Genomic DNA, 26,512 nt, shown 5'->3' with positions numbered 1-26,512 from the left:
TAAAATTTTCCCTTTACTCTTTTCTGTTTTTTTTTTTAACTCTTTATAATGAACAAATAGAACTTATAACCATGCAAATAACCTCTTGCAATTTCAAGAGTAGAGGTCACTGGGTCTTGGAAGGAATATCAGCTAGATCCTTTTTTCATTTGAAATATTAAAATCTAAAATTATTCTGAAGTCATTAAAAGTAACAAAATACAATATCTAGGCAATTTTACATTGCAGAAACATATGCCAGATGCACCTAGGTTTTTTCCTTAAACAAAAATCAAAAGAATAATGCATTAAAAATACATGTTTCTGAATTATTAATAGAAAATAAGATGTAAACTTTAACTTGATGATTCTTATCCCTATGTAATTTAAAATTAATTCCACTTACCATTTGACTAAAAATTAGATTTATAATTGATGAAATATTATTCTAATCCTTTCTCTCTGAAGGTTATCAAGGAAATTAAGAAAATAAACATAACAAAATCGCTTCCTCTTCCAAGATAAACATTTTAAGCATTCATTCAATAAATATTCATGGAGAGCTAAGTGTATGTGACACCTTTCCTGGGCATTCTGGGCATACAAAGATAGGAGTTTATAAGGAGAGACTCATCCTAATTGAAAAGACTGGGGGGAAGAAGCACTTGAGCTGAACTAAGTCAGGTCTTAGGTACTAGGAAAAATGATTCCAAATTGTAAATATAGTGAAACTATAGGAAGAGATATAGGAAAACGTGAATAAACTGCAGGAAATAATGAGTATTCATATTTGGCTAGAACCCAGGATAACTAGAAGACTACACTCCCTAGTCTTCCTTATACCTAGTTGGGGCCATGTGCCTGAATAAGTTAGAAGAGTAGAGAGGTATGGAACTTACAGGAAGTCTCCCTAAGAGGAGATAAAAAAAAAAAAAAAAAAGGGCAGGGTGAGTAATAACTCGTCTTTTTCCCCTTGCAATCCTACTGCTTGAAATTTGGCTATAATGGCTGGAGCTCCAGCAATCATTTTGGATTATGAGGGTCATAACCTAGGAATGGCAGAAGAGAGAGCTAAAAAGAGGGTTGGTTCTCTGATGTGATATCTGCTTTGAACTGCCAACTCTGGCCTTTTTACACAGATTCTTTTCTGTGTTCTATTTACTGTCCTCCAAAAATAGTATTAAAGAACTGAAAATGATGCAACATCTTTTTTTTTTTTTAAGATTTTATTTATTTATTTGAGAGAGAAAGAGAGAGGGAGAGTATAGAAGGAGAGTGAGAAGGAGAAGCAGACTTCCCTGCTGAGCAGGGAGCCTGATGTGAGGCACCATCCCAGGACCCTGGGATCATGACCTGAGCTGAAGGCAGATGCCTAATGGACTGAGCCACCCAGGCACCCCATGCAGTAATCTTTAATCAAGTCTCATCTGGTTACTTGTATCTCTAACTGAGAACTCAATTTTTTTTTCTCAGAAAGTATAAAAACTTCTTCCCCATTTTTTTCTCTGGTACACATACAAACCAATCACCCCTTGGATTTGATTAAGTTGGAAAATTCTTTCTGGTTATGAAGCAGCCAGGAGCATACTTTCTGGTTTCAAACAGAACAGGCCTGAGGTTACATCCTATCGTAACCATGACACGTAGAAAAAAAAATCTTACACATTAAAGTTAATGTAATTTTGAATGACTCAACAGCTAAAAAGAACAAATAAATTTTTTAGAAGTCGAGACAGTTATTCAAGCTATAAATCTTATTATACACATACAGACACAAACACATATTACCTTATTATAAAAAATGATATTATTTTTAAGTAATCTCTGCACCCAATGTGGAGCTCAAACTCATAGCCCTGAGATCAAGAGCTGCATGCTCCACTAACTAACCCAGCCATCGCCCCAGAACACACATTACCTTTAATTTTGTATTCTCAAGATTCAGAGTTTCATTTTCATATTCAATTGAGTGAAGTTTTCTAAGAATTTCTTCACATGAATTTTTTCCAAGGTCTTCCACTTTCTTCAGGTCTTCCAAAAGATTTATAACTTGTCTTTATGAGATAAATGATATATTTTATATAAAAGTCATAGAAATTTTCATTTAGATAGTGCTTTTTAAGTATGTTTCTGAAATTGTTGGTAGGATGTGCAGTTTTAAAGTACAAGTCACAGAAAAAGGTAAACAGGAAGCAGTTATCTATCAGGCTACTAACTGCATAACCTTGAGTAGCAATAATTACCCACTGATGATGCGAGTGAAAAATTACACAACATTCTCTTTGCTATTCAGTAAAATGTTTGAACTATTATCCTCAGTGGCCATCTGTCTCTCATTCACACACATGTACATACATCTACACAATCTTAGGGCCACGGTTATATAAAAGGATCAAGTGAGGCAATAACTCACCTTTAGAAGCGAATGATACATGCTAGTTTACAATGATAAAACTGAAGAGAATATACAGAAAACAAAACATTTAAAAATAAATGTGCAGGGTTCATTACTGTTAGTTTATCAGTAATAAATAAAATTTATTAATTTTAATAAATAAATTTTAATAAATATTAATAAATAAAAAATTAAAAAAGCATAAAAGATAGAAGGAGGTTTACTCATTGAATTTCTTTGTTATGTTTAAGGAAAAATAATTTTTAGGATTTTGAAAGCATTTGTGCTTTTATTTTAAGCTCTGTTATATATTCTTACTTACATATTCTTGTTTGGTAGAGAACTATCATTTCCATTTTAAGATAAACTAGTGTTAACATTTAACTGCAAATAATAAACGACACATACCCAATTCCAAATACCAACCTACAAAGTTCAAAATGTGAACACCAATGCACTTTTTAGTGGGTAATCATTTTATCGTATTTTTAGAATAGAATAAGGAAAGTTTTTAACATTATAAATAGCAAAAATATCAAATCATATGGACAAACTTCACCATATGTAACCCAGAAGAACCAAAATGCAAACTGCTTAAAGAGGAAAGAACTGAAAACACTCCTTATTAAACCATAAAAAGATTCTTAATTTTTTTCTTACTTTTGCATTGTTTCAATCTGAACTTCCAATTCAGTTTTTTCTATTACAATTTTCTCATAATGACTTTTCCAGGCATTGGAAGCTGAAATTGTTTCAGACAGCTTGGCTTCCTAAAAAATACATCAAGTACTCATCCTGTAACTGAGTAACACTTTGGTTTTGTGCAGGGCTCTAAACATAAATACGACATAAACAAGGAAACAATTATCCTATAAAGGATGGAGTTTTTTATATGGAAAATTTTAGTGTACAACTCTGAATATAGGAATCTTTTAAAGTAAATGTTGATAATATCTTTATATTAGTATTGTTTTATATGCGCATAGTGGCAGTTCTAACACAACATGTTAAGGATGTTGATATAACTATTTTCAAACAATGTTTCATTACTAATGAAGATAACTTCCTTCCTATTTCTTGAACTTTTCATTCCGCATTCTATATATAGAAGATGCTAACAACAACATAAGCATCAGAGGAGAAAGAAGTCCTCTACTGATACATATAGAAGCTCTCTGCAATTCCACAATTCCACAGCATTTAGTAATGCAGCCTTATTTATTGTTGCTATAATGATGTCAAGCAGTTTTGTAGAGGTCACCCCCATTGGTCCCCAAACACTGTTATTGTTAACAAAGAAAGGAAAACTGTAGTAGTGGCTTAACCACTTTGAATGGGAGCTCCCCGAGGTAGAGACTTCTGTCTGTTTTGTTTATTGCTAGGGCCTTGAGTAGTGCCTGGCATACAGAAGACATTCAATAAGTAACTGTCAAATGAATCTACTCTTTACGAACCCACCTAGTGAGCTATAGTCATTGTGTCCCCTAACATTCTACAGAATGACAAACTCACTGGGAAGACAATACCAATAATTATTAATCAGAAGACCCAGAAGTAATAATATAATAGCAGTTAGTATTTACTGGGGGCTTCTTCCTTTCCTTCCATCATTCATCCAGTCACAGAAAAAGCATTTATTGAGCATATACTATATGTAAGAATTTTTTGGTTTATACCTTTTTACAAAACTCTTGTTGATATGTTGAATAAAGCCTAGTATTCTGTTTTCATATTTTATGTAAAATGAATTTAAATTTGCACAATGAAGTATATAAGTTGGTGTGTGTGTGTGTGTGTGTGTATAGTGTAGGTTAGGTTATATACTATAATATAAAGATATTTAGAAATTTTAACTATAAAAATAAATGCTGTGAAGAGAATTCAAGATATGACATGACTGTTGAGGGACTGCTTCAAAAGTAGTGGTCAAGAAAGGCCCCTCTGAAGAGATGTTGATTAAAAAGATACCTGAGTGATTTAAAAAGAACGAGCTATTGTGAACCCGAGGAGAGCATTACAGCCAGACCTAATAGCAAACATTAAAACTCTACAGATTAGAGGAATAGAAAGGAGGTCAATATGGCAAAAATGTAGGATGGCCAGGGACTGTGCTTTAACATACTTTTTCTCATTTATTCTTCCCTATAATCATAAGATAGGAATATTACTATCTCCTATTTTATAGATGAGGAAAAGGAGTCTTAGAGAGGTTAAGTACCTCACCCAAAGTCACAAGATGAACAAGCAGAAGAGCCTTTATATACCATGATCTGGGGTATGTCACATGATGCTATTTAAACAGGAAAATCCTGAGAATGTTAATGACTTGATTAACTTTCACCACTCAAGAATATTTTCAGGTATTCAACTCAGTCTAATGACCTTCTAGATTATGAACTTAGTCCTCAATTCTTTGTCCAGTTAAATTCTTCTGAATGTCGTTCATCTTTAAGTGTTAATACTTGAGCTTATAAAATATTAAGTTGTTTTGTTTACACAAAAGTTTATGCAAGCCCACTTTCATTTCTAAAAGCCTCTAATAATTCTGCAAGCCTTAACATGAATTCTTAAGAGGTGGAATACCCACGAGACATTAAAAAGAGTAAATATTTTATTAACTGCTAATTGAATAAATACAATAATTCATCACAAACAACAAAGCACTAAGTCCAGTTTTCAACTTTGTACTACACCCAAAGATAACTTTCACATGGTGTGTTTACGTCAGTGCATGGCTTTAAGTGCATTACAGAGTTCAAATGAAGTGAATTACTGAATACAGTCATATGGTCTAATAACATAAATCAGCAGTTCCCAAACTGGTGTTCCTTAGAACCAGTTCCAAGAGCTGTTTTGTGGGTAAAACAAGAGTTCTGTGGTTAAATAAGTGGCGAGAAACTCTTGAGTTCAAAACTCTTCATTACGCTGTTTTACTTTGCCTACTCAGGGTCTTTCATATGCTAAAGTACACTGTCCATTTCCAAGGGGGAATTTGTATGTACCCTTAGCTTGCCCGAGATGCTTGGGGCACTTTTTTTTTTTTTTAAGATTTTATTTATTTATTTGACAGACAGAGATCACAAGTAGGCAGAGAGGCAGGCAGAGAGAGAGAGGGTAAAGCAGGCTCCTGATGAGCAGAGAGCCCGATGCGGGGCTTGATCCAGGACCCTGAGATCATGACCTGAGCCGAAGGCAGCGGCTTAACCCACTGAGCAGCCAAGGCGCCCCGCTTTGGGACACTTTTAATATATCCTTTAATAAAGTTCCCAAGGAAAGACCGATGTAATTCAATATGCAAATGTGACATTTTCTGGAACCTTTCAAAATAAAGACTAAAGCAAAGGAGTGTGAATAAAGTCTTCCTAGTATCAGTGGCATTAAGAGAAGATTATTATATTAAGCATTAGGATGCTAACTACACAAACTAAGTACATAGAATGGTTAAGGAAGAATGTATATACTTACCTGATCTCTAATTTGGGAGGTAAGGTTTTCCATGTCTCCAGTGAAGTGTTTAAGCCTTTGTCTGTAAATTTTAGATGCCTTTTTCAGAGCTATAGTTTTTTGCTTACTTGATTCTTTCATTGCTACAGCTTCATGCTTATTCTTTCTCATTTGTAAGTTCCATTCAGTTATCTTGGTTTCCAAGCTCTAAAAAAATATTAGTAGTACTTAAATTATTTTAGAACTCCAATGTTTATGTCAACATTGTAAAAATATGTAAATAATCTTCCACAGATTTTATCAAAAGAATTAATCATAGGATTAATAAAAAGCAAAACAGTAAAAGAAGTTGGTTTCACCAAAGTTTATTTGTAACATTATAGAATTACTATACGAACATTTTTTAAACTTTTTTTAAACTCTTTTTAAACTTTAACTTTCTTTAAATTTTTGTAATTAACTAGAACTTGTTAAAATTTCACATCTAGAATATTATACATGGTACTAGTTAAGAAAATCAAAGAACTATAATTGAGCTGGAGATAATTCAAAATAAAATACACAGAAGTCAAAGGAATCAGTAGCTCCCAACATATGTTAGGACTCTTAGTTGCAGTGATAAAGGCTTAAAGGACATATGATCAGAATCTACAGATCACAAACGATATAGATGAGATAGGCTTATTTTGCAAATGTTAATTTACTGGAATTAAGGGGCACGTCTTGATTCTTAAAAGTTACATCAAGGGCAATAAACATACTGCTTTACCCAATAAGTAGTAACTTTATGGAAGTTACTATTCCAAGACTGAACAGGCTTAGATGAATAACTATCAGAACCATAACAGTAAGGGTGAAAAGATGTTCGAGGGCCGTGTTTCTATCCATTGAATTTGATGGTGTTAATTGGCATGACTGTTCCCTTACATAACTAGAGATAGAATAATAGGCCGGGCAGATGATGGATATGATTTAGTGTGGTAACTCTCATGCTTTTATTTCTAATTATTTTTAAGACTCTGTATTTAAAGTATTTGACTACTAAATAGCTAAGAATTTAGAGACCTAAGATTTTAACACTTCACATTTTTTTGTAAAAGTTGTATAATACTGAAAAAATTATTACAGAATTAAGGTTTTAGTTTAAAATTTCTGGACAATCATTTTATGAAAAAAAAAATCAAAGGAGTCACAGTAAAAGACTCAGTTTTCTATTTAATTCCATGATCAATAAAAACTATGTTCTTTTTTAAAAAAGATTTTATTTATTCATTTGAGAGAGAGTAAGAGATAGAGCACAAGCAGGGGGAAAGGCAGAGGGTGAGGGAGAAGCAGGCTCCCTGCCGGATTGGGAGCCCAACATGGGGCTCATCGCAGGACCTGGAGATCATGACCCGAACTAAAGGCAGATGCTTAATCATCTGAACCACCCAAGTGCCCAAAAAAACTATGCTTCTTAACTTCCACTAAAATTTAGATGAAGAAGTACATATTAAATAAGATTTAAAGACAAGCCCTCTCTGAAAGGTGAACTTAGCAGATTAAGACAAGCAGCAAAATACTGTTAAACAGTCTTTTGAAATCTACTTAAACTAAAAAATGCCATAAAATGTTTTAATAAGTAGTTGGGGGAAAACAAGAAACAGTAAGAGCCCTGTAAGTCTACTTAAGAGAACAGACTCCACAAGAAATATAGCTGCCATTCCTCCAGGAAACCACGGGGTGTCACCAGCACACCATGAATAACTGCTACACTTCACTAAACCATTTTAAACACCAAGGTGAAATAAATTTTTTAGAACAAGATAGTCAGGACTTCCTCACTAGATTTATCCTATCTCACATTTGAGCACTATTAGGGAGTATACAAAACTATTAAATTATTTTTGTGGTTTCAAAATAACTAACTCTTCACAGTCTTGCCAAATGAATGGACATATATTTTAAAGTCAACTATTTGCCTTTCCCTATTTCCAAGGAACTCTACATGCTGCATATTATAAAGATAATTATTCTGTGTCTTCTAAATTGTGAATATATTCTATTCCTAACTGCTATATTATAAAGATCTAGAAAGAAAAATGGGTTAAACTATCTTTAAGATACTTCTCCGAGAACTAAAACATTAATTTTGTAAAGACCTATTACAACGAATTGACTCAACTGAGTCAAAACTATTAAGTGAGATTTATGTTGTCAAACTGAATTCATTATCTTTGTACTCCAAAAAGAACCCTAAATCGAAGGTTTAGGGTGAAACCTAAATCTAAGAACTAAATTCTGACCCCCGCCCCAGTAACTTAATGCCTTAAATTTCAAAACTGCATGTTAGAGGGAAGGTAAAAAAAATCAGTAACCTAGTGCAACTTCTTGTAATTATTTCTAAATAGTAGGGGTTTTTTGTTTGTTTTGTTTTTCCATTTATTTATTTCACAAGACAGAGATCACAAGTAGGCAGAGAGGCAGGCAGAGAGAGAGAGGGAAGCAGGCTACCCGCAAAGCAGAAAGCCCAATGCGGGGCTCGATCCCAGGACCCTGGGACCATGACCTGAGCTGAAGGCAGAGGCTTTAACCCACTGAGCCATCCAGGCGCCCCTAAATAGTAGGGGTTTTGTACAGGAATTTAAACTCATAGTATTAGGAGAATGTGATGGCAAAATCTTAACATTTTAGTCTGATATTCTCTAAATTATCCTATGAAAATTGTTAAAATTAACTTTAAAAAATCACTTAGTATTTCATTTTTAAATTGAAGAAAATGTTTTCAAAATTTTCCTAACTGCTATTTGAGGACATAATTAAAACCTGTATAAGATAAATTGTGACACGGGGCACCTGCGTGGCTCAGTAGGTTAAAGCCTCTGCCTTCAGCTCAGGTCATGGTCCCAGGGTCCTGGGATAGAGCCCCCGCATAGCTGCTCAGCAGGGAGCCTGCTTCCTCCTCTCTCTCTGCCAGCCTCTCTGCCTGCTTATGATCGCTCTCTCTGTCAAATAAATAAATAGCATCTTTAAAAAAAAAAAAAAAAGATAAATTGTGACAGATGATTATCTCAGGTGTCAATTCACATGTTCATCTGTAATGCCCTATGACACCCATGCAAAGGATACAAGGAATCCTGGGGGGAAGTGCTTAAAAGCACATGTAGGAGGACAAAGGACAAAATTTAAATTTTGCGTAAGTCTGCTTAATGTCCCCTTACTGGGCAAAAGCTTTTTACCCTTGAAGAAAAAAAAAAGCCAAAACACCCCAAGCGCAGTCTTGAAACATGCCACAGGTTGCAAACACCTGCCATGGTTCAGGAGTGCAAAAGCAACCAGAAATTTAACACCGATGTCCTCACACTCAGTGTGGGTTATCACTGTACACTTCTCTTCTCCAAGCGAGAACAATGCTTCTTTTCTTTTGGCAAAAATAATGACAATAGATCCAGTTAGCTTGTGTCATGTCATAGCGACCTCAAGTTATTTCAAAGTGCCTGTGAGGCTTCCAGAAGAACACTAAAACCTCTGAGTTTAAGCCAAAATATTCCCCTTAATGACACTGCTAAAAAAAACTGCACAACAAGAATGTTACTCAATTTTCTAAACATCAAAGCTAAGTAACTAATTTTAAAGTTTTAACCATTAGTGACAAACATAAAAATAATAAACATTTACTGACTGACTACTAAATGTATGTATTTATGTGTAGATGTAGAAAATAGACAGGAATACTATATCCCAAAATATTAATAATGGTTTTGGTGTTTTTACATTATCTTAAATTTTGCCTTTGTATTTTATAAATTTTCCACAATAAACATAAATTAACTGTATAATGGGAGAGATTTTTAAAGTAATTCAAGCTCTATAAATTCCTCCTAGACTGGTATTAAAGAGAGAGAGCATTTCCATCTTGGGATTTAGAACCAAATCTTTAGAAGGGCCAGAAAGCTTAAGATCTGCCTCAAATATGTATTTCTCATGGCAACACTTAAATTGAATTCTTCCAAAACCACCAAATTCCAGAATTAAGGAAGGGCTTTATAGTTGTTCATTAATTTTATCACTTAAGCTATAAAAATGACTGAATATTTATAACCTTTATGTGTTCTTTTAATTTATCATTCTCTGCTTCCTTTTTATTAATTTGGAGCTGTAGTCGTTCATGGACCACTTTTACTGATTGTGAAAAACGGTTAGCTTTCAAAGCATTTGCCTGTGACAGACAAAACAAAAAAAATGTGTTATTTGATATATTTCTCCACAATCTTTAACTTTATCCACATTTAGATATGATCTAAAAAGTTGACAAAAAGCAAAGTACCATTTTACATTAATTATGACCCCATTATAAATTGTATATAAAACTACAGGGCTCTGTCCCCCTCTGCCCTTTTATTTAATGGCTCCAAGAATCTCCTTTTAAAAAGTCCTATCTAGCCTAAGTAAATTATATCTAAAACGTTCCTGCAAACACTAAACTTCCTTAATTTACACTAAAATTGAAATACAAATTTATTCATAGTTCCTAATATATGGTGATTTATGCCAATTACCTTCTAACTTAAATACCATAAAAATCTTTAAAAAAGAAATTTCCAAAAAGCTTGTAAAATATCCAAATAATATAAAAATGCTTCTGTGCTTATTTCTGAGGATATGGGGACCAGGATGGAAAGAAGGAAAAGAAGGAGTCAATATTAAGAAAATATAATGAATTAAGCTCAAAATTTGCTTACCTTTTCATTCTGAAACAAACAAGAAAGTTCTTGAATATAGGTCTCCTTTTCAAGTACCTTCTTCTTAAGAGTCTTCAGCAAATATAATATAAGAGTTAGAAGAAATACCACAATTTGGATAATGTTGGCTAATTTTATAAAACCAAGCAGCATATAAGTAAAAAATGTCAGAATAGACACGAAGTATAAAAAGACTTACAGTATTTTCACTTTCATTATCAGTTAGTTTCTCTAACATGCTGGATAAACTGTCCCCTACCTATGAAAAAAAGATATTATAAATCAGTATCTACAAACATATTTCTCTACATATAAAAGTAGAAAGAGTAATAAGCATCTTTTAAGAAATTAATATGGACAACTATTACGCACTGTTCAGATTTTTAAAAAGGTCATCATATGGATTTCTGCCTAAGTGTTCCAAATCATCTTTTGCCCACGGTTTATGAAATTATATACTAATTTCTAAATAACACCTCAGACAGTACAAGCCAATGACACAAAACCCACAAAAATCTTGTATGCAAAGGAAGCTCACTGGGCTGCTTATAAATAGTAAAAAATATAAACAACCTTAATTCTGACAACCAAGAATTTTTTTTTTTTAAAGAATCACAGCACATTAGTAAAGGAATTCTATGTAGATATTTTAAATGAGAACATAGAAAAATGTTTGTTCATTTTGAGGGTCATACTCCTGCTTGAGAATGTGAAAAAGCTATAAATTCCTTTCACCCAAAAGCATTTATGCCATGTACATATAATGCAAAATTGCACACACAATTTCGGAGGGCTCATGGACTGCATGAAGCCTACTCTTGGACTTATGTAGAGGGACACAGTGGAATTGCTTGGCATACATATATTTTCATTTCTCTTGGGTATAAACAACTTGTAAATAAATGTTCACAGCAGCTTTATGCATAACAGCCCAAAAGTGGAGCAACCTAAATATCCGTCAACTGAGGGATGGACAAGTGAGAAATGGAATAGCCATATAATGAAATATTATTGGTAATAAAGAAGAATGAAGCACTGACGTGTGCTACAACAAGGATGAACCTTGAAGGCACTATGTTAAATGAAAGGCGGTTATGAAGAACCACATTTTATGTGAATCTATTTACATGAAATATCCAGAATCAGCAAATTCATAAAAACAGAAAGCAGATAATAGGGTAAGGAGGGGTGGGTGGGGTTGGGTGGTAGGCGAACTTCTAAAGGCCATGGGGTTTCTTTCTGTGGTGATGAAAATGCTCTAACATTGACTGTGGTGATTGCTGCAGTTCTGCAAATACATTAAAATCACTGAATTGTACACTTTAAATGGGTGAATTGTATGGTATGTGAATTATCTCTCAACAAACTGTTAACCACCAAAGATTAATGAATGTATGAATACAATGGTACAAAGGAGCTTAAATTCTAAGAAAATTTTATTGTAACCAGATGAGATGAACTATAACAAATAATGAAAAATTTTGAGATAGAAAATACAAGTGTTTTTCCTATAAAAACATGCTGCTTTCATGTAGAACTATTTGTGACACATTAAGAGTAAGGGTTAGTTTAATGATTTCCATTTCGAACAAAAATTCCATATCAAATTTACCGATAATTCAATTTCTACAGTTTGAGAAATAGCAAATCCTTCAAGTGAGAAATACATCTATTACATTAGTGCTTAGGAGTCCTTACTTGTTGGTATTCTGTCTTTCTAAGAAGATGTTCCAAAGTTTGTTTTACACGTTTAAAAGTGTCTAATTCTTTTGTTAATATTTCCTTCTGTTTAGAGATCTTCTTCAAATTGGATGCAAAAAGATCAGCCTGACAAAATGTAAGAACCACATAACTTTTTAAGATACAGCATTAAAAAAAAATTTTTAAGATTCATTAAGACACCTAAAATACAGCATTGCTGTATTTTAAGTATTAAGTATTACAATATTAAAACACCTAAAATACAATGTTGCTGTAAAGTATCAAAGAATACTTTATTCTAGCCACAAAATCATTTTTTGCATATGGTAAGAGTAGATTTTGCCAAGTTTATTAATAGTATATTAAAGTACATCATATATTAAACTAATAAAATCAAAATAAGAGCTTAAGCCTAAAGTACTTCAGGCATTTATTGTAATGAAGCTAATAGAATACAATTTATTTTTCGTCTCTAACTCAAACTTTAGTACACTGAAATTTTGGAATACAAGTTTCTATTCCATACAACACTATAGAAAATAGATATATTTCATCTTAGAATATTTTAGATTAAATTCACTCTTAAAATAGTTGACTCTCTAGTTGAACTTCAGATAAATCAAGCACCAAGGTATATGCTTTCCAACTTAGCCTCTTATCAAGTGCATGCCTGAGATTACCTTTGAAGAAAAAAATTGCAGTTAATGACATAGGAGACTGATAAACCTTCAATTTTTTATATCAAAAACCAGTATGTGTCCCTAACTATGTTAAGATATAACTGCAATTAATGTGTCCTGAGTATCATGCTTGTTGTACATTTTATTAGATGTTCACAAGTGAAATACTCACATTTTCAAAACTAATCTCTTCAATGGTATCCTTAAATAATGGCAAAAGTAATTCTACAGAACAGGTTGCCAACTCCGCTTCCTTAAATGTTGCTTCCAGGTCAGTCTTTTCATTTAGGATGTCCTGCTTTAGACTAATTATATATATACAAATAAAATTTAAGTTAAATCTGTCATATCAAGTAGTTATACTTTCATGCAAATATAGCACAGTGTAAGTATCAGTTACACAAACTGCTCTCCAAAATAAACAGTAAGTTGTCACTAAAAATATATCAAATTTTTCCTATACTCCCCTATTTTTCTATACTTACTATACACAGAAAAAGTTTTTTAACATTTAGATATGTAACACACAAAAACCACCAACAGCAATGCTTCACTGTGCTGCTTGTAATTGTTCAACATCTCTTTTCTGGTTTGTAAAATGATTTGTGAGAATATGTTGATGTCTTTTTTACTTCCCTATCCTCTCCCTTCTCCAAACCCCAAAAATTTGTCTTTCTAGACCTTATTCCCTAATGCTTTCTTGAAACTTTCGTGTCCTTCACAAGAAATTCCTCCAGAAGAACAAATAAGCTAAACAAACAGAACACAAAAAACTAAAGCTCTCGAGATCTCAAAAATCTTTCACACTTGGCTTTATAATACATTATCATCATTCAAAGCAAACTATTAATATTTGCCTTCTTGATTACCTAGACACTACTGTGTGTCATTGTAAGAGACATCTCTTTGGTCACATTTTTACATCCTGAAATCAGGATGCTTCTTATAATCTTTGTTAGTTAAGAAGCAATTGTAAGTTCTTTCTTGCACATGCCCAGAACTTTAAAGGTGTCCAATACTTTCAAGAATACCTGAGATGGGGTGTTGCCCTTTTTAAACCCTAGGAATGGAGGGTCATAGAGGGGTTGAAGGCGCTGGTGATGTAGGAATGTTTAGCAACATTTCAGAAGCAAGACTCCAAAATAGGCTTGCTGGATATTATAAGAGCCCCGCACCAGTAAATCTTATTTCAGTTAGAGATGCTCCTAAGAAATGCCACATCACAAATACTCTTAATAGCTAGGACAACTCTGAGTCAAAAAGCAACTCAGAAGAGTCAGATTTTGAGTATAAGAAAATTTTGAGAATACCCTACTTTACTTCATTTATATTTTGTTCTTATATAAGCATAGAGTTATTTGAAGTCAAAATCTATGTATAATTAAGTCTGAAGGAGCTTTTTCAATATTTATAAATAAAATAACAAGTCATAAGAAAGCATCGTATCAGGTGCCTGGGTGGTTCAGTTCTTAAGCGTCTGTCTTTGGCTCGAGTCATGATCACAGGGTCCTGGGATCGAGCCCCCAGTCCGGCTCCCTGCTCGGCTGGAAGTCTGCTTCTCCCTCTCCCACTCTCCCTGCTTGTGTTCTCTCTCCCTCTCATTGTGTCCCTCTCTGTCAAATAAATAAATAAAATCTTAAAAAAAAAAAAAAAAGCATTGTATCTTTCTTCAATAGGCAGTTTTTTTTCTTTCTTTACAAAACATAATATAATGGCTCATCAACAACTGATGGGCTCTTAGAGGCTATGTCTGAAAGCAGACTGTTCTTAATTACTGCTGGCTTAACGTGATGGTTGTAAGATGTTGGCTGTAAATGACAGCTGTCCATTATTAAAAACCATGGGCAGAAGAAAGTCAAGAATGATTATATATGACCAAATATCACTGTCATTTACAACAAGTTAAATAGAAGCTGGACTACACTATCAACAGTGACAATAATGGGGTTTTAAGACGGTCATTTTGCGGGGCACATGGGTAGCTCAGCTGGTTAAGCATCTGCTGTTGGCTCAGGTCACAATCCCAGGGTCCTGAAATCAAGCCCTGCATCAGGCTCCCTGGGGGAGCAGATGTGCTTGTGTTCTCTCTCTCTCTCTCAAATAAATAAATAAAATCTTAAAAGAAAAAAAAGACTGTCATCTCAGTGAGCAATGAGTCATATAAATATTCCCTATGTTTTTTAAGATTTTATTTATTTGGGGGGAGGGGCAGACGAAGAGGGAAGGAGAAAATCTCAAGCAGACTCCCAACTGGTGTGGAGTCCAGTGTGGGGCTCAATCCTATGACCCTGACATACGACCTGACCGAAAACAAGAGTTGAACACTCAACTGACTGAACCACTCAGGCATCCCCATGTATTCCCTGTTCTTTTTTTTTTTTTTTTAAAGATTTAATTTATTTATTTATTTGACAGAGAGAGAGATCACAAGTAGACAGAGAGGCAGGCAGAGAGAGAGAGAGAGAGAGAGAGGGAAGCAGGCTCCCCGCTGAGCAGAGAGCCCGATGTGGGCCTCGATCCCAGGACCCTGAGATCATGACCTGAGCCGAAGGCAGCGGCTTAACCCACTGAGCCACCCAGGCGCCCTGTATTCCCTGTTCTAAAGGAGACAGCAAAATATGACAGGTATTTGTTATATAGCAATACTCCAAATGACAGTGAATTAGTACTCATCAACTATATTTCCAAAATTCCATAGTATTTCTATTTTCATTTACCTTAGCTATAAGGCTTAATACTTTAATAACTTGCAATAGTTAAGGCTTTCATTTTTATTTGCTTTCATTAAGATTCCAAAAAAACTAGACCAATTCTGCTAAATGAGTACTGATTTGTAATCAGGTTAAATAAGCATAAGAATTGCTAGATTGAAGAAGTTATTATTGAAAGAAGGCTGTATTTGATTCAAATAATTTATAGTACGGACAAAATATGAAATGCTAAAAACAGAAAATTAGATATCCCCTGCTATAATTGAGAATACCAGCTGTGATGACTTTCACTGGCAGCCTGTGGTAAATGTTCGTCCTCTGGTGTACTTGTAAAATGGGAACATAATTCTTCTGAATGACTTCTATCAATTGCAGGTTTCTCCATAAACTTGGTAAACGGATTTATAGGTGGCTTCCACAACTTTTCCTCATAAGGTGAAAGCTAAGAAATATTTTAGTTATTAAACTTATCATTTCAGTAGGTTCTTTTTTCTATCATTAACCTATAAGATAAAAATCCTAAACATGTATAAAGAATATTTTATAGACAAAACAGAAATTTTAACTGCTACTCATTGTGATACTAATTTAAAAACTATCAAAATTCCATTGCACAACCATTCAACAATTGCCAATTCCACAGTTTCCAAAAGGCTTGTTATTTTTTACATAACCACAAGAATGGAGAAATTTTTATTAATCTATTTCTTGAAGTATTATAATAACTTAATCCAGTCATACTAGAAAATAAATGTAAAAACTATGGTCAACTCTGGTCCTCAGTTTCATTGTATCTACCCAATAGGAAATGTATGTTATATATGCCTAGAACAGTAGAAATTTCATATATTTTTCAAAGTATCTGGCAACAATAGCTACAAGAAGATTAAGCTATTCTTTTGAAAGTTTACAAAATTTACAAAATTAAATTGATTTATTCCTATTTCCCAGCTCAATCTAGGGTATTTTTTGGTGATAACGAATAGGCAGATGACAAATACTTCTAAGTTTTACTAACCAATGTTTTCACCCAAACTTAGAGATATCATTTTTTTTTTTACAGGAATACTCAATGAACTTCTTCAGAACTGTTACATTTTAAGTAATGAATTAGTAGTTCAGCAATCATTAAGACTGTGTATTCAAAACTCTAATATATTGTGTCTCCCTTACTTATATTTATACATCTTACATTTATACAAAATCAAATGTTATATTTAATATCTTCTGCATTTTTTCAGAGATATTTTACCTCTTTGTAATTTTTATAAACCTGTATTATACATTTGTTCAGGAATTTTCAGTACTTTAGATGTGAAGAAATTAGAGGTTGAAAATTACTTATAGTTCTAAATGACACTTTGAAAGTGTCTGTAAAAATACATCTATTTTTGTCTAAAGGTTCTATACACTTCAGAAACAAATATTTAGGATACAGAACAATGAGAAGCATGTTACTATTTTTTAAATACCAGCAACTCATGTACAAATGGAACTGCCAACTAACCTACAGATATCTAAGATGATCTACTTGAATGTTGCAAATATGAAACATCTGTTAGTAGGACATAACAATATTTTGAGCTATCTGAAGTCTTAAGGAATTAAAGAATTAAAAATAGATGGATACAAAAAATCAAATGTAAAACCAAACCTAAGAATGAAGAAGAATATGATCTAGATAAATCACTGAAATCAACAGTACTATCATTTGGTTCCAATAGTTACCCCACTCACAGAGGAACTGGTATTTATCTTTCACTCATTCACTTGTTTAAAATTTGTTGCTTTGCACACTGGAATCTAAAGAAAGAATATCTTATTTACGTTTGAATCCTTAGCAGCTACAAGCCTTATCAAAGCCAAGCAGTAATTGAAGGAGAGGACTCAAGGCTTAGAGCAGTTAATGTGATGAATAAAGGCAGCTGCTTTTTACTTATTCACTTCATTGATTTACCTTTTGGGGGAATCATTAAAAGAAAAATGTTTCCTATATTTTGAATAGAAGTTCAAAAATAAATATAAGGGGATTAGGGATCTTCAATTGGTAGTCAGTTTGGTATCAGTATTTTTTAAATGAGTTCTTACTTGGCTCTGGGGGCTACTGGCAACCATTTACACAATTTTTCTAAATGTTTTATCACAAGATGAAATACTACATTTTTCTGCTTCATCACCTGTAAAAAGTAACTGTGTCTTATCTTAAAGGGTAAACAAATCAAGTTAAAGCATTGTAAAAACAGAGATCTTAGAATGACTCTTAGCCCAACATTCAGAAATGTTATCTTTATTACTGACTCCTCAAAACATAGAGAACTATGTAAGTCAAGTCTCAGATATAGCCATAGGAATTATCAACAATTATATTCTTATAATCTAGAAATATTTTCCAGGATAAAAATTGTTCGGAGGTTCCAAGGCACTCCACATTTGTGTATTGTGACAATACTATAACTAAAAACATATGTGTGCTGAACAACAATTTTCTTTAGCATAAAAAGTCCTACCTTTATAAAAAATGCTATCATCTTAGTGAGCCAAATGTATTCTTCTACAGAAAAGCAGATGTTTTGCAAGAAAATGTTTTCAATTACATGGAATATACTGCCAATTGACAAATATACTTCTGTACAACTTGGTGGTGAAACAAAGACACATATTCTGCACACATATTAATAACCAAACCCCTAAAGATTGGCAATTTAAACATATTTTAATGTTTAAAGAATTAAATTTCCTATACAGAGATGACTTTACCAGTCCCCTATCAAAAAGGCATGTACTTAAAGTTTTTTCCAGGCATGGTCATGGTTTATGCTGACCCAGCTACACTCACTGAAGTATGTTCCATTTTGGCCAAAAACAATCATTTGAGGGATGGCTGTTCAGGGACTGTAATGCTGGCCATGGTCAGAGAAAAGAAAGATCCCAGTTCAGGCCCTTCCTTAGCATCTAGATTGCTCTAAGTAAATGAACCAGCTGCAGACAAATATGTACTTAAAACTAATCTCTCTTTTCTTTTCTAAGAGAAAAGCATAAGAATCTCAAGATTTCAATTTGTTTTGCCAAACATTCTTGGAAAACGAGCTCCCACTGGCTTCAAACAAGAGCACACAGCTTCTCTTGAAAAATTCACTGAAATATTCAGCAAAGAACACAAAGTAGATATAGGAATACTGCTCATCTCTCTCACTGTCCTTCACACTAGTCAAAGTTTACTAAAGAATTTGTAGAGTCCTGCAAAACAAATGGGAGTGACAAAAAGGAAGAGAAAAAGGCATTCTAGGTAGAGGGTCAAGTACAAGCTAGAGGAAGGAAATCACGAAGGGACATGATTTGTAAGGGCGAGTGGCAAAGGACGAGACTGGACACATGGAAGTGGTCACTGTATGCCAAGCTCAAAAGTTTGAATTTTTTCCTAAAGGTTAAGACAGACCATTAAATCATTTTAAGCAAGATAATAACAGATCAAAAGTGCATCTTTAAAGGATAAATTCAGTGGTATTTTGGAGACTGGACCATGCATATGGAGGGGAGAAGAGTAGAAGCAGTGAAACTGGTTATTCGAGTCCCAGAGAGATGAAATTCCAGCATTCTTTTCCTAGAAAAAATTTTGAGGCAATCAAAAGTTGTTTCTACTGGTGATTAAAAAACAACAACAACAACAACAAACTTGAAAAGCAATGAAGGAATTAGAATAGCAAGAGATCAGTAGAGAAAGTGACCAAATATAACACCTCACTTACCCAGGACCATCTGAATGGACTGCTCCACATGCCTGTTCCAGAAAATAACAGCTTATCCCTTTAAGTACCAAAAGTAACTTCTGAGCTTAAAGAAAACCTCCTGAAAGTATTATTTCTTCTTTCTCAAACAGAGTACAGGTAGCCTGAAAATAATTTAACTAATCCTTGTTGACCCAGAGGCAGCATATTAAAATGAAATTCCGAGCCAGACTCACCCGTTCTTGGTCATTAGAACCACCTGACATGGACACCTCTCAGGCACAGCGGGCCTTAGTTGCCTCTTCTACATGAGAGAAACCTTTGCCGGCCAAGCTGTGGGGAGGTTTGAATAGAATGAAGCAGCACTTACAGGTAGGATTTTTTTTGTTTGCTTGAGTGGCTTTTTTAAAATTTAGGGCCCCTTTGCTTGTTTTGGGGACTGCTTTTCCCACCAGATCTTCTCTTTAAATTTTTTCATCTTTAAAAAAAAAAACAAATCATACTGAGTCAATCCCCATTCCTTAAATTATTTGCAGGCCTCGGTTATCTATATAAAACCAACTTTTAAAAACAATTCCTTCAAGATCTTTTCTTTACAGAATCATTACAAATCATCATCAAAGAAGTCATAAGTTGAGGACTACTAAACCAGAGCCCAAGGGAAAACAACTGACTTCCAAAAGAATTGACCTCAGTGGATAGATGTTATGTCAACCTCACTGCTATACTCAGCTCCTTGAGTCTCATTCATCTGTACAATATAAACAAAGCCACTTTCTCATACCTTTGGGTTTTTTGGATACAAAAACCATATTATTTATACCCATCAACCATGAAGGTAGAAGAAAGAGAAGCAGAAAATGGATACCTAGCTGTTGAAGAATTAGGAACATGACCATGACACTTTTATTCTAAGCAGAAGGAAAGCAAACTAATTTCAAAAACAGGTTTTCTGTAGTTTGTTCCTTTAACTAACCAAGTAGTGTTTAAAACTACTCCAAACACCTCATTAATTAAAAAACACCTGAAACCTTACTATGGGTGAGGTGACAGGGAAACTTTGTCTCTGAAATAGGCATCCTAAATACCAGCCCCGGTGTGGTAATTGTTTTCTCAATCAAATGCACCTCTGAGGAACCTGGGTGGCTCAGTGGGTTAAAGCCTCTGCCTTTGGCTCAGGGCATGATCCCAGGCTCCTGGGATTGAGGCCCCATATGGGGCTCTCTGCTCAGCGGGGAGCCTGCTCCTCCCCTCCCACCCCACCCCCAACCCCCGCCTTCCTCTCTGCCTACTTGTCATCTCTGTCAAATAAATAAAATCTGCAAAAAAAAAAAAAAAAAAAAAAATGCACCCCTTACTACCTGTACTCAAAACCTGACACTGGTTTACTTAATCACTTTTATTACAACCACTCAAAGTGACTATTATTGCCCTCGTTTTCCAGTTAAGGAAACTGAAGCCAGAAAATTTAAGTGACAGTCCAAGGCCACACACATGAAGGAGTTTCCTACAGAGTCTCGAAACCTAGAAGGAACCTGGAGAAGGACTTAATTTCCGAGGCTTCCCATAGTATTCTTCACTAAAGGGGCCCCAGAGCCTACCACAATCGGGTATATATTATATGGTGGTCGCTTGAAAGCCGATTGGGTAACAGAACTGTTTCACAAGGAAATGCGGGCCAGAAAAGGGCTTCGTTCTGGAAAAGCCCATCAACTAAGATCTACCCTGGGGTCCTGGGAACCACATCTTCCCTAGGAGGACGAGCCTCGCTGCCTTTTCCTCAAGCCAGGCAGTCAACTCTGGGGAAGTGGCACGTACAGGCAGAAAAGGGCTGAAGTTTAGCTCTGGGTGGACGTGAAGGCATTTCATTTCCGGGACCCACCACAGCCCTTATCTCCAGAACCCCAAAATGCGTCCGCGGTAACCGCAAGGAAGCGGTCGGCGCCTAAGCCTACCCCTCCCAAAAGCGTGCCTACGCCCCGACCGCTACGTCAGCACGCCACCGTGACGTCAGCGCGATGCCGTTCGGCTACGGAAGGGGTCCAAAGGGACCGCGAGGATGACGCCTCAGCGAACGTTAGTGGAAACCACTGCCATATACCTGTGCTCTCCGGCCCTGGGTCGGCTAGGAGAGAGAGGGACGCAGGGGGCAGTGCCGCAGGTAAAAGCTAGAAAGGAAGCCAAAAGACGCGAGGTGGCAAGCAGGCGAATCCTTAGAACTGCTTGCAGTGGAAGGGGGCCCGCCCTGGTGCAAGTGGGACGAAAGCAGCGCTAGTAACCTCCTGTGGCTTCTCTGGCAACGGACGCCCCGCCCTTTGCGTCCCACAGCGGAAGCAGCCGATTGGCTGGGCTCAGGAAGGGCCTGCGTCTGTTGCGATTCGCGAGAATGAGGGGGCGGGGCCTGGAGAGGCGCTTTGTCTCTCAGTTGCCGCTCTGGGTAAACTTTTCCCGCCCGCCCTTCAAGCCTTTTGTTTTACGGGAGAGGCCTCACTTTCGTATAGTTACCAAAAATATCAATTGAGCTCAACCTAAAAAAGGAAATAAGACCGATAGATTCCGCATTTTCTGACAGTTGGCCTGGAATTGCCCTGCTTTTGCTTTTTAAAGGGGACATTTGAAAAAGCCCAAGCAACGGCGACTACAAAGGAACTTTGTTTTGTTTTAAATATATAGTATTGCTGTTTAGCTGAGATCTTCCCCAGGCCTTTTCTTCTGTTAAATTAGGGACCTGGACGGTGATCGAAGGCGACTTTCAGATTTCAAATTCTTTGCATCTGTACGACATGCAACGAGTATGATCTCTACGCTCCTGAACAAGCCAGGTTAAGTTTTACCTGGGAAACTAAAAAAGTCTCCACCTCACCTTGAAGTTCGTGTTAAGAATTGTGCACCATCATGGGAGATAAGCAAATAGAGCGAATTTCACATGTCATTTAAGCAGTTTAGCCACGCCATGGCATACTTCATTATTGGTTTTATTTAAGAACATTTTCCATTGATGATTACAGCAAAGCTATCTTTGTTTTGTTTTGTTTTCCAGTGCTACTTGTCCAGCAAGAAGTTCATGGCAGTTTAAGAGTTCATTCATAAAGAACATATAACTGTTCCATATATGCAAATGATAAAAAGCTGTGGAGAACGGATCCATCTCTTACTGATGAATCATGAGCTCTGGCAAGTCAACTAACGGCTACTCTGGGCTAGTCTTCCTTGTTTAAGAAAAAAAAAAAAACAAAAAACGGAAGTGGACACATGAAATCGGTGCAAGGAAAGTAATTTTGAGGGTTTTCCCAGCACTTACCTGGGATTCTAGCTAACCTTACTAGCTTGTCATAATAAAATAATTGTACACAGAAGTTAGGCTTCTCTTATGAAAAATACTTAATTAGATTGCATCAGTGTTAGATATAACCACCTTTATAAGACATGCAAAAGGAAAAGCAGTCACAAAATCTCAAGATGACTATATTAGATTCTCAAACTGATTATTTGAACTGCCCAGGTAAATATGGCATCTCTCATCTTCTAAATCTAATCTAAATTTGAATTTGAAATCTGGTTGGATAATGAAGTTTTGGATAGAAAGATCCCTTATTTTAAATTATTTAAATGGAAAAAAATTCATCCAGCCCACCAAAAATGCCAATCAATTTCCCCAAATATCATTAAATACTTGACTACTTACAAAATAATACATTAAGGATTTTCTCATAATTTAAAGCAGAGGCCAACGTACTTTTTTCTGTAAAAGGCCACATAGTAAATATTTTAGATTTTGTGGATTATACAGTCTCTGTCATATTTAATTCTGTCCTTGATGCATAAAGATTTCATAAAGGATACATGAACACATGGTTTGGCTCTGTTCCGTAAAAACTTTATTTACAAAAGTAGATACCAGGATAGATTTGGCTCAGGACAGAGTGTACAGACCTCTGATATAAAGCATTTAAAACATCACTAGTGGTATCTGTGTGTAGGATGCAAGGTGCAATGTTGGATAGTAATTTTGTTTTTCTTCCTCATAGGAACAAATATATACTATAATGGTAAAAGTAGTGATGAAATAGTAAGATGAAATAATGAAATGAAAAATAGTAAACAGTAAAATGAAATAGTAAACAATGAAATAGTAGTTTAAAGATACTTGATGAATACAAATAAAATTTAACAAAATAAAAAAGCAATTTAAAAAAATAGTTTCGTTGTGTAATAAATTATTTTCTTAGGTTTTATTCCCCACTTGAGGTACTTGTGTTCTTTCCAACATGTTTTGGTTTTCTTTTGCTGTTTTAACAAACTTCGGGTTTAACAGAACAACCATTTTATTTGTTCATTATTCTGTGGTAAGAAATTCAACCAGGGTTCAGCTGGGTGGGTTTTTTCCTCCATATGGCAATTGCTTGTGTCTCTCATCGGGTTGCAGCCAGATAGCTGCTGAGGCTGGAATATCCAAAATTATGTGTTTGGTGACTAGGTGGGCTCAATTGGAAGGCTAAGTCCTCCTTCACCCTATCCATGTGGCTCTGCAGGTGGCCAACTTGAGCTTTTGTTCATGGCAGGTGTGTCCTAAGAATGAGTGTCCCCGGTAGCAAAGGAAGAAGCTGCAGATCTAAGGCCACCCAAATTACACAGAACCACTTCTGCTGCTTTTTGCTATCTAAAATATATCAGAGAGCCAGCCCAAATAGAAGAGAAAAAGTAAAAGATTCCATCTCTTGTTGGGATAGTGTCAAAGTTACATTGCGTCTATGGAAACACAATTTACTACACAAGGCATTGAAGTATGTGCCATTTTCTGATCATCAGGTTCTGTCAGCACAATACAATTAATGCATTAGACAAAAGTGATGTCCCATTAGGCGATGAAATGATCATCATGGTCTCTGCACACTATAGTATGACAGAGAACTAAAGAACTAACATACCTCTTACATAAAGCAATAAATTCTCTCACGTTTTCTCACTTCCAGATTAAAAACAAGTTCAGTTGTTCTACACATATTAGGGTGAATAAAAGACATTTGCCGGAGCGATATCTGCATAGTAGATGCTAAGAATTGTACTTACTCACCTAATAAAAAGACTACATCCGGATCCACATATTAGATGACCCATTCATCTCCCCAGGCCAGATAGGTTAAAAGGGAGTGCGGTGAGAATCACCACCTTTGCATCTTTCAAGTCTTTAATGGTGGCATTAATCACTAGAATTCCTCTAGAAATATGGTATGGGACTTGGGTTAACTGTTTCAATAGAAAAGGGCCATTCCATGGCCTACCAGTTGACCTTCCTATTACAATAGCCATGAATTAAAAAGCAAGGTCAAGGTGCTGTAAATCTCCACTAAGGTAGAGAAGTTCTGATCTTTATCAGATCCAGCAATTTTTCATTATTATAGATCAAGTAAGATCTTAGTAGACTGTCCATCCATTTCAATTACAGGAACACCATAATCACTTTTGTATCACTAAAGATCCCTCCCAGTCAAACAACTATGATTACTGTTCTGGCCCTGCTGCCTATTATGGTAATCTGTTATCTCATCCCTGATACTTTAGTGCTATCACTCGGCCTCTGCCATTTTGAGATCCTATTATTTCCATTAGGTAATTAGGGGTCCTATTCAATTGCAGCACCTTCTAACTTCATCCCTGGGCTTATAGGACAGCAACTTCCTCTCCCAATATTTTCCCAAGGCATTAGCAAAGAGAAGGTCCTCCAGGCCTTCTCAGGATACAGTTGGAGATAGGTGACTGAGTCACACATGATAAATCCATTCTAACATCCTACTTCCCTAAGTCTTTTAAGTCAATCCTCTAAAATATATCATGGGATTTCTAGCATCTCAACTTTATTTTGTGCAGAACACAATTGGATCTGGGTTTCAACCGACCAAGTAAACCTTGAACCACTTCCAGGTGCTCAGACAAGCACAATGTGTCCATTTTCTTTGATAAATATATCCATATTGATCATTTCAATCTCATCAAAATTGTATTCCTTTGACCCTGGTGTAACATTCCTGGAATTCATTGTCATATTCCATAGTTTTCTGCCAACATAAATCAGCAAAATCATGCACACTTTTTTTAGTATGAAAGACTTCTCCAAAGTCAGAATTTTTACTTGTACCTTGGAATATATGAGATCAAACTCAATAGATATATAGACTTAGTAATACTGGCATCTAGTAGGTAGAGGTCAGGGATGCTGCTGAACATTCTACAATGCACAGAACAGCCCCTACAACAAAAAATATTCAGTCCAAATATTAACAGTTCTAACATTAATAAATTCTGGTCCAAGATAGAGAATGTAGGGGCCACTAGCCACCTATGGCTACTGAACATTAAAATACAAGTAGTCTTCGGGCATCTGGGTGGCTCAGTTGGCTAAGCGTCCACCTTCAGCTCAGGACATGATCTAAGGGTCCTGGGATCGAACACCATGTCAGGTTCCCCACTCAGCAGAGAGTCTGCTTCTCCCTCTCCCTCTGCCACTCCCCCTGCTTGTGTTCTCTCTCTCTCAAATAAATAAAATCTTTAAAAATAAAGTTTGAGTAGTATTAACTGAGACATGTTTTATGAGCAAAACAAACACTGAATTTGCATATGAAAAAAGAACAAAATTAATTTTTATAATAATCATTTGTTGAAATGATAATATTTTGGGCATGTTGAGTTAAATAAGATATTTAAAATTTAAATTGAGCTCTTTTTTAATTTAGTTTTTAATTTTGCTACAAAAATTCTATTTCTACTGGTGGTGCTAGTCTAGAAATATAAAGAAGTGATAGCAGTGAGTTATGAGAAGAATCAAGAACTCCTCACAAGGTAAATTCCTCAGATGAAGTCACTTCAGAATTTTCAAAGAAGACAAGACCGGCCTTGTAAGACAAGAATGAAGACTTCTTCAGAAAACAAAGAGCTCTGTAGGGTCTGTCTATCAAGGTGATAGAATGATGCAAATTGACCCAAAGATTTTGCAATTCTCAAGATCCAACTTCTCAATCAATGCCTTAATTTTTTACCTGAAAGACCTGGTGAGTCTGTTTATTCAACTTACCTTGTAGTTTAACCTTTCACAGCATTAATCCTTGATTCGGATGTGTCATTCTAGCAACTCAGAGAGATACATTTTTAAGGCAATCAT

General features: G+C 35.3%; 1 protein-coding gene across 4 annotated transcripts in view; it reads right to left on the bottom strand.

Annotated features, from left to right (window-relative positions):
• The window catches only part of ODF2L (outer dense fiber of sperm tails 2 like), a 36,297-nt gene extending 14,637 nt beyond the window's left edge, over nt 1-21,660 (bottom strand). Inside the window, exons 1-11 of one of the 4 annotated variants that reach the window (XM_047727583.1) lie at nt 21,458-21,660; nt 19,593-19,834; nt 15,904-16,073; nt 13,093-13,225; nt 12,238-12,366; nt 10,739-10,798; nt 10,540-10,611; nt 9,900-10,016; nt 5,840-6,025; nt 3,035-3,144; nt 1,898-2,033 (exon numbers count right to left, since the gene is read on the bottom strand). In XM_047727583.1, the coding sequence (XP_047583539.1) occupies nt 1,898-2,033; nt 3,035-3,144; nt 5,840-6,025; nt 9,900-10,016; nt 10,540-10,611; nt 10,739-10,798; nt 12,238-12,366; nt 13,093-13,225; nt 15,904-16,073; nt 19,593-19,622 (1,143 nt within the window). In that variant the 5' untranslated portion in view covers nt 19,623-19,834; nt 21,458-21,660. Of the gene's footprint in view, nt 1-1,897; nt 2,034-3,034; nt 3,145-5,839; nt 6,026-9,899; nt 10,017-10,539; nt 10,612-10,738; nt 10,799-12,237; nt 12,367-13,092; nt 13,226-15,903; nt 16,074-19,592; nt 19,835-21,174; nt 21,301-21,457 lie in introns of those variants that run through there. The other 3 variants (XM_047727582.1, XM_047727585.1, XM_047727584.1) reach the window with 3 other exon arrangements.
• Between the last annotated feature and the right edge of the window lie 4,852 nt (nt 21,661-26,512).

This window comes from Lutra lutra, chromosome 4 (genome assembly GCF_902655055.1).
Source record: "Lutra lutra chromosome 4, mLutLut1.2, whole genome shotgun sequence".
NCBI classification, from domain to species: domain Eukaryota; kingdom Metazoa; phylum Chordata; class Mammalia; order Carnivora; family Mustelidae; genus Lutra; species Lutra lutra.
The sequence above is the reverse complement of the archived record's forward strand: the minus strand, read 5'-3'. Positions and strand labels throughout refer to the sequence as shown.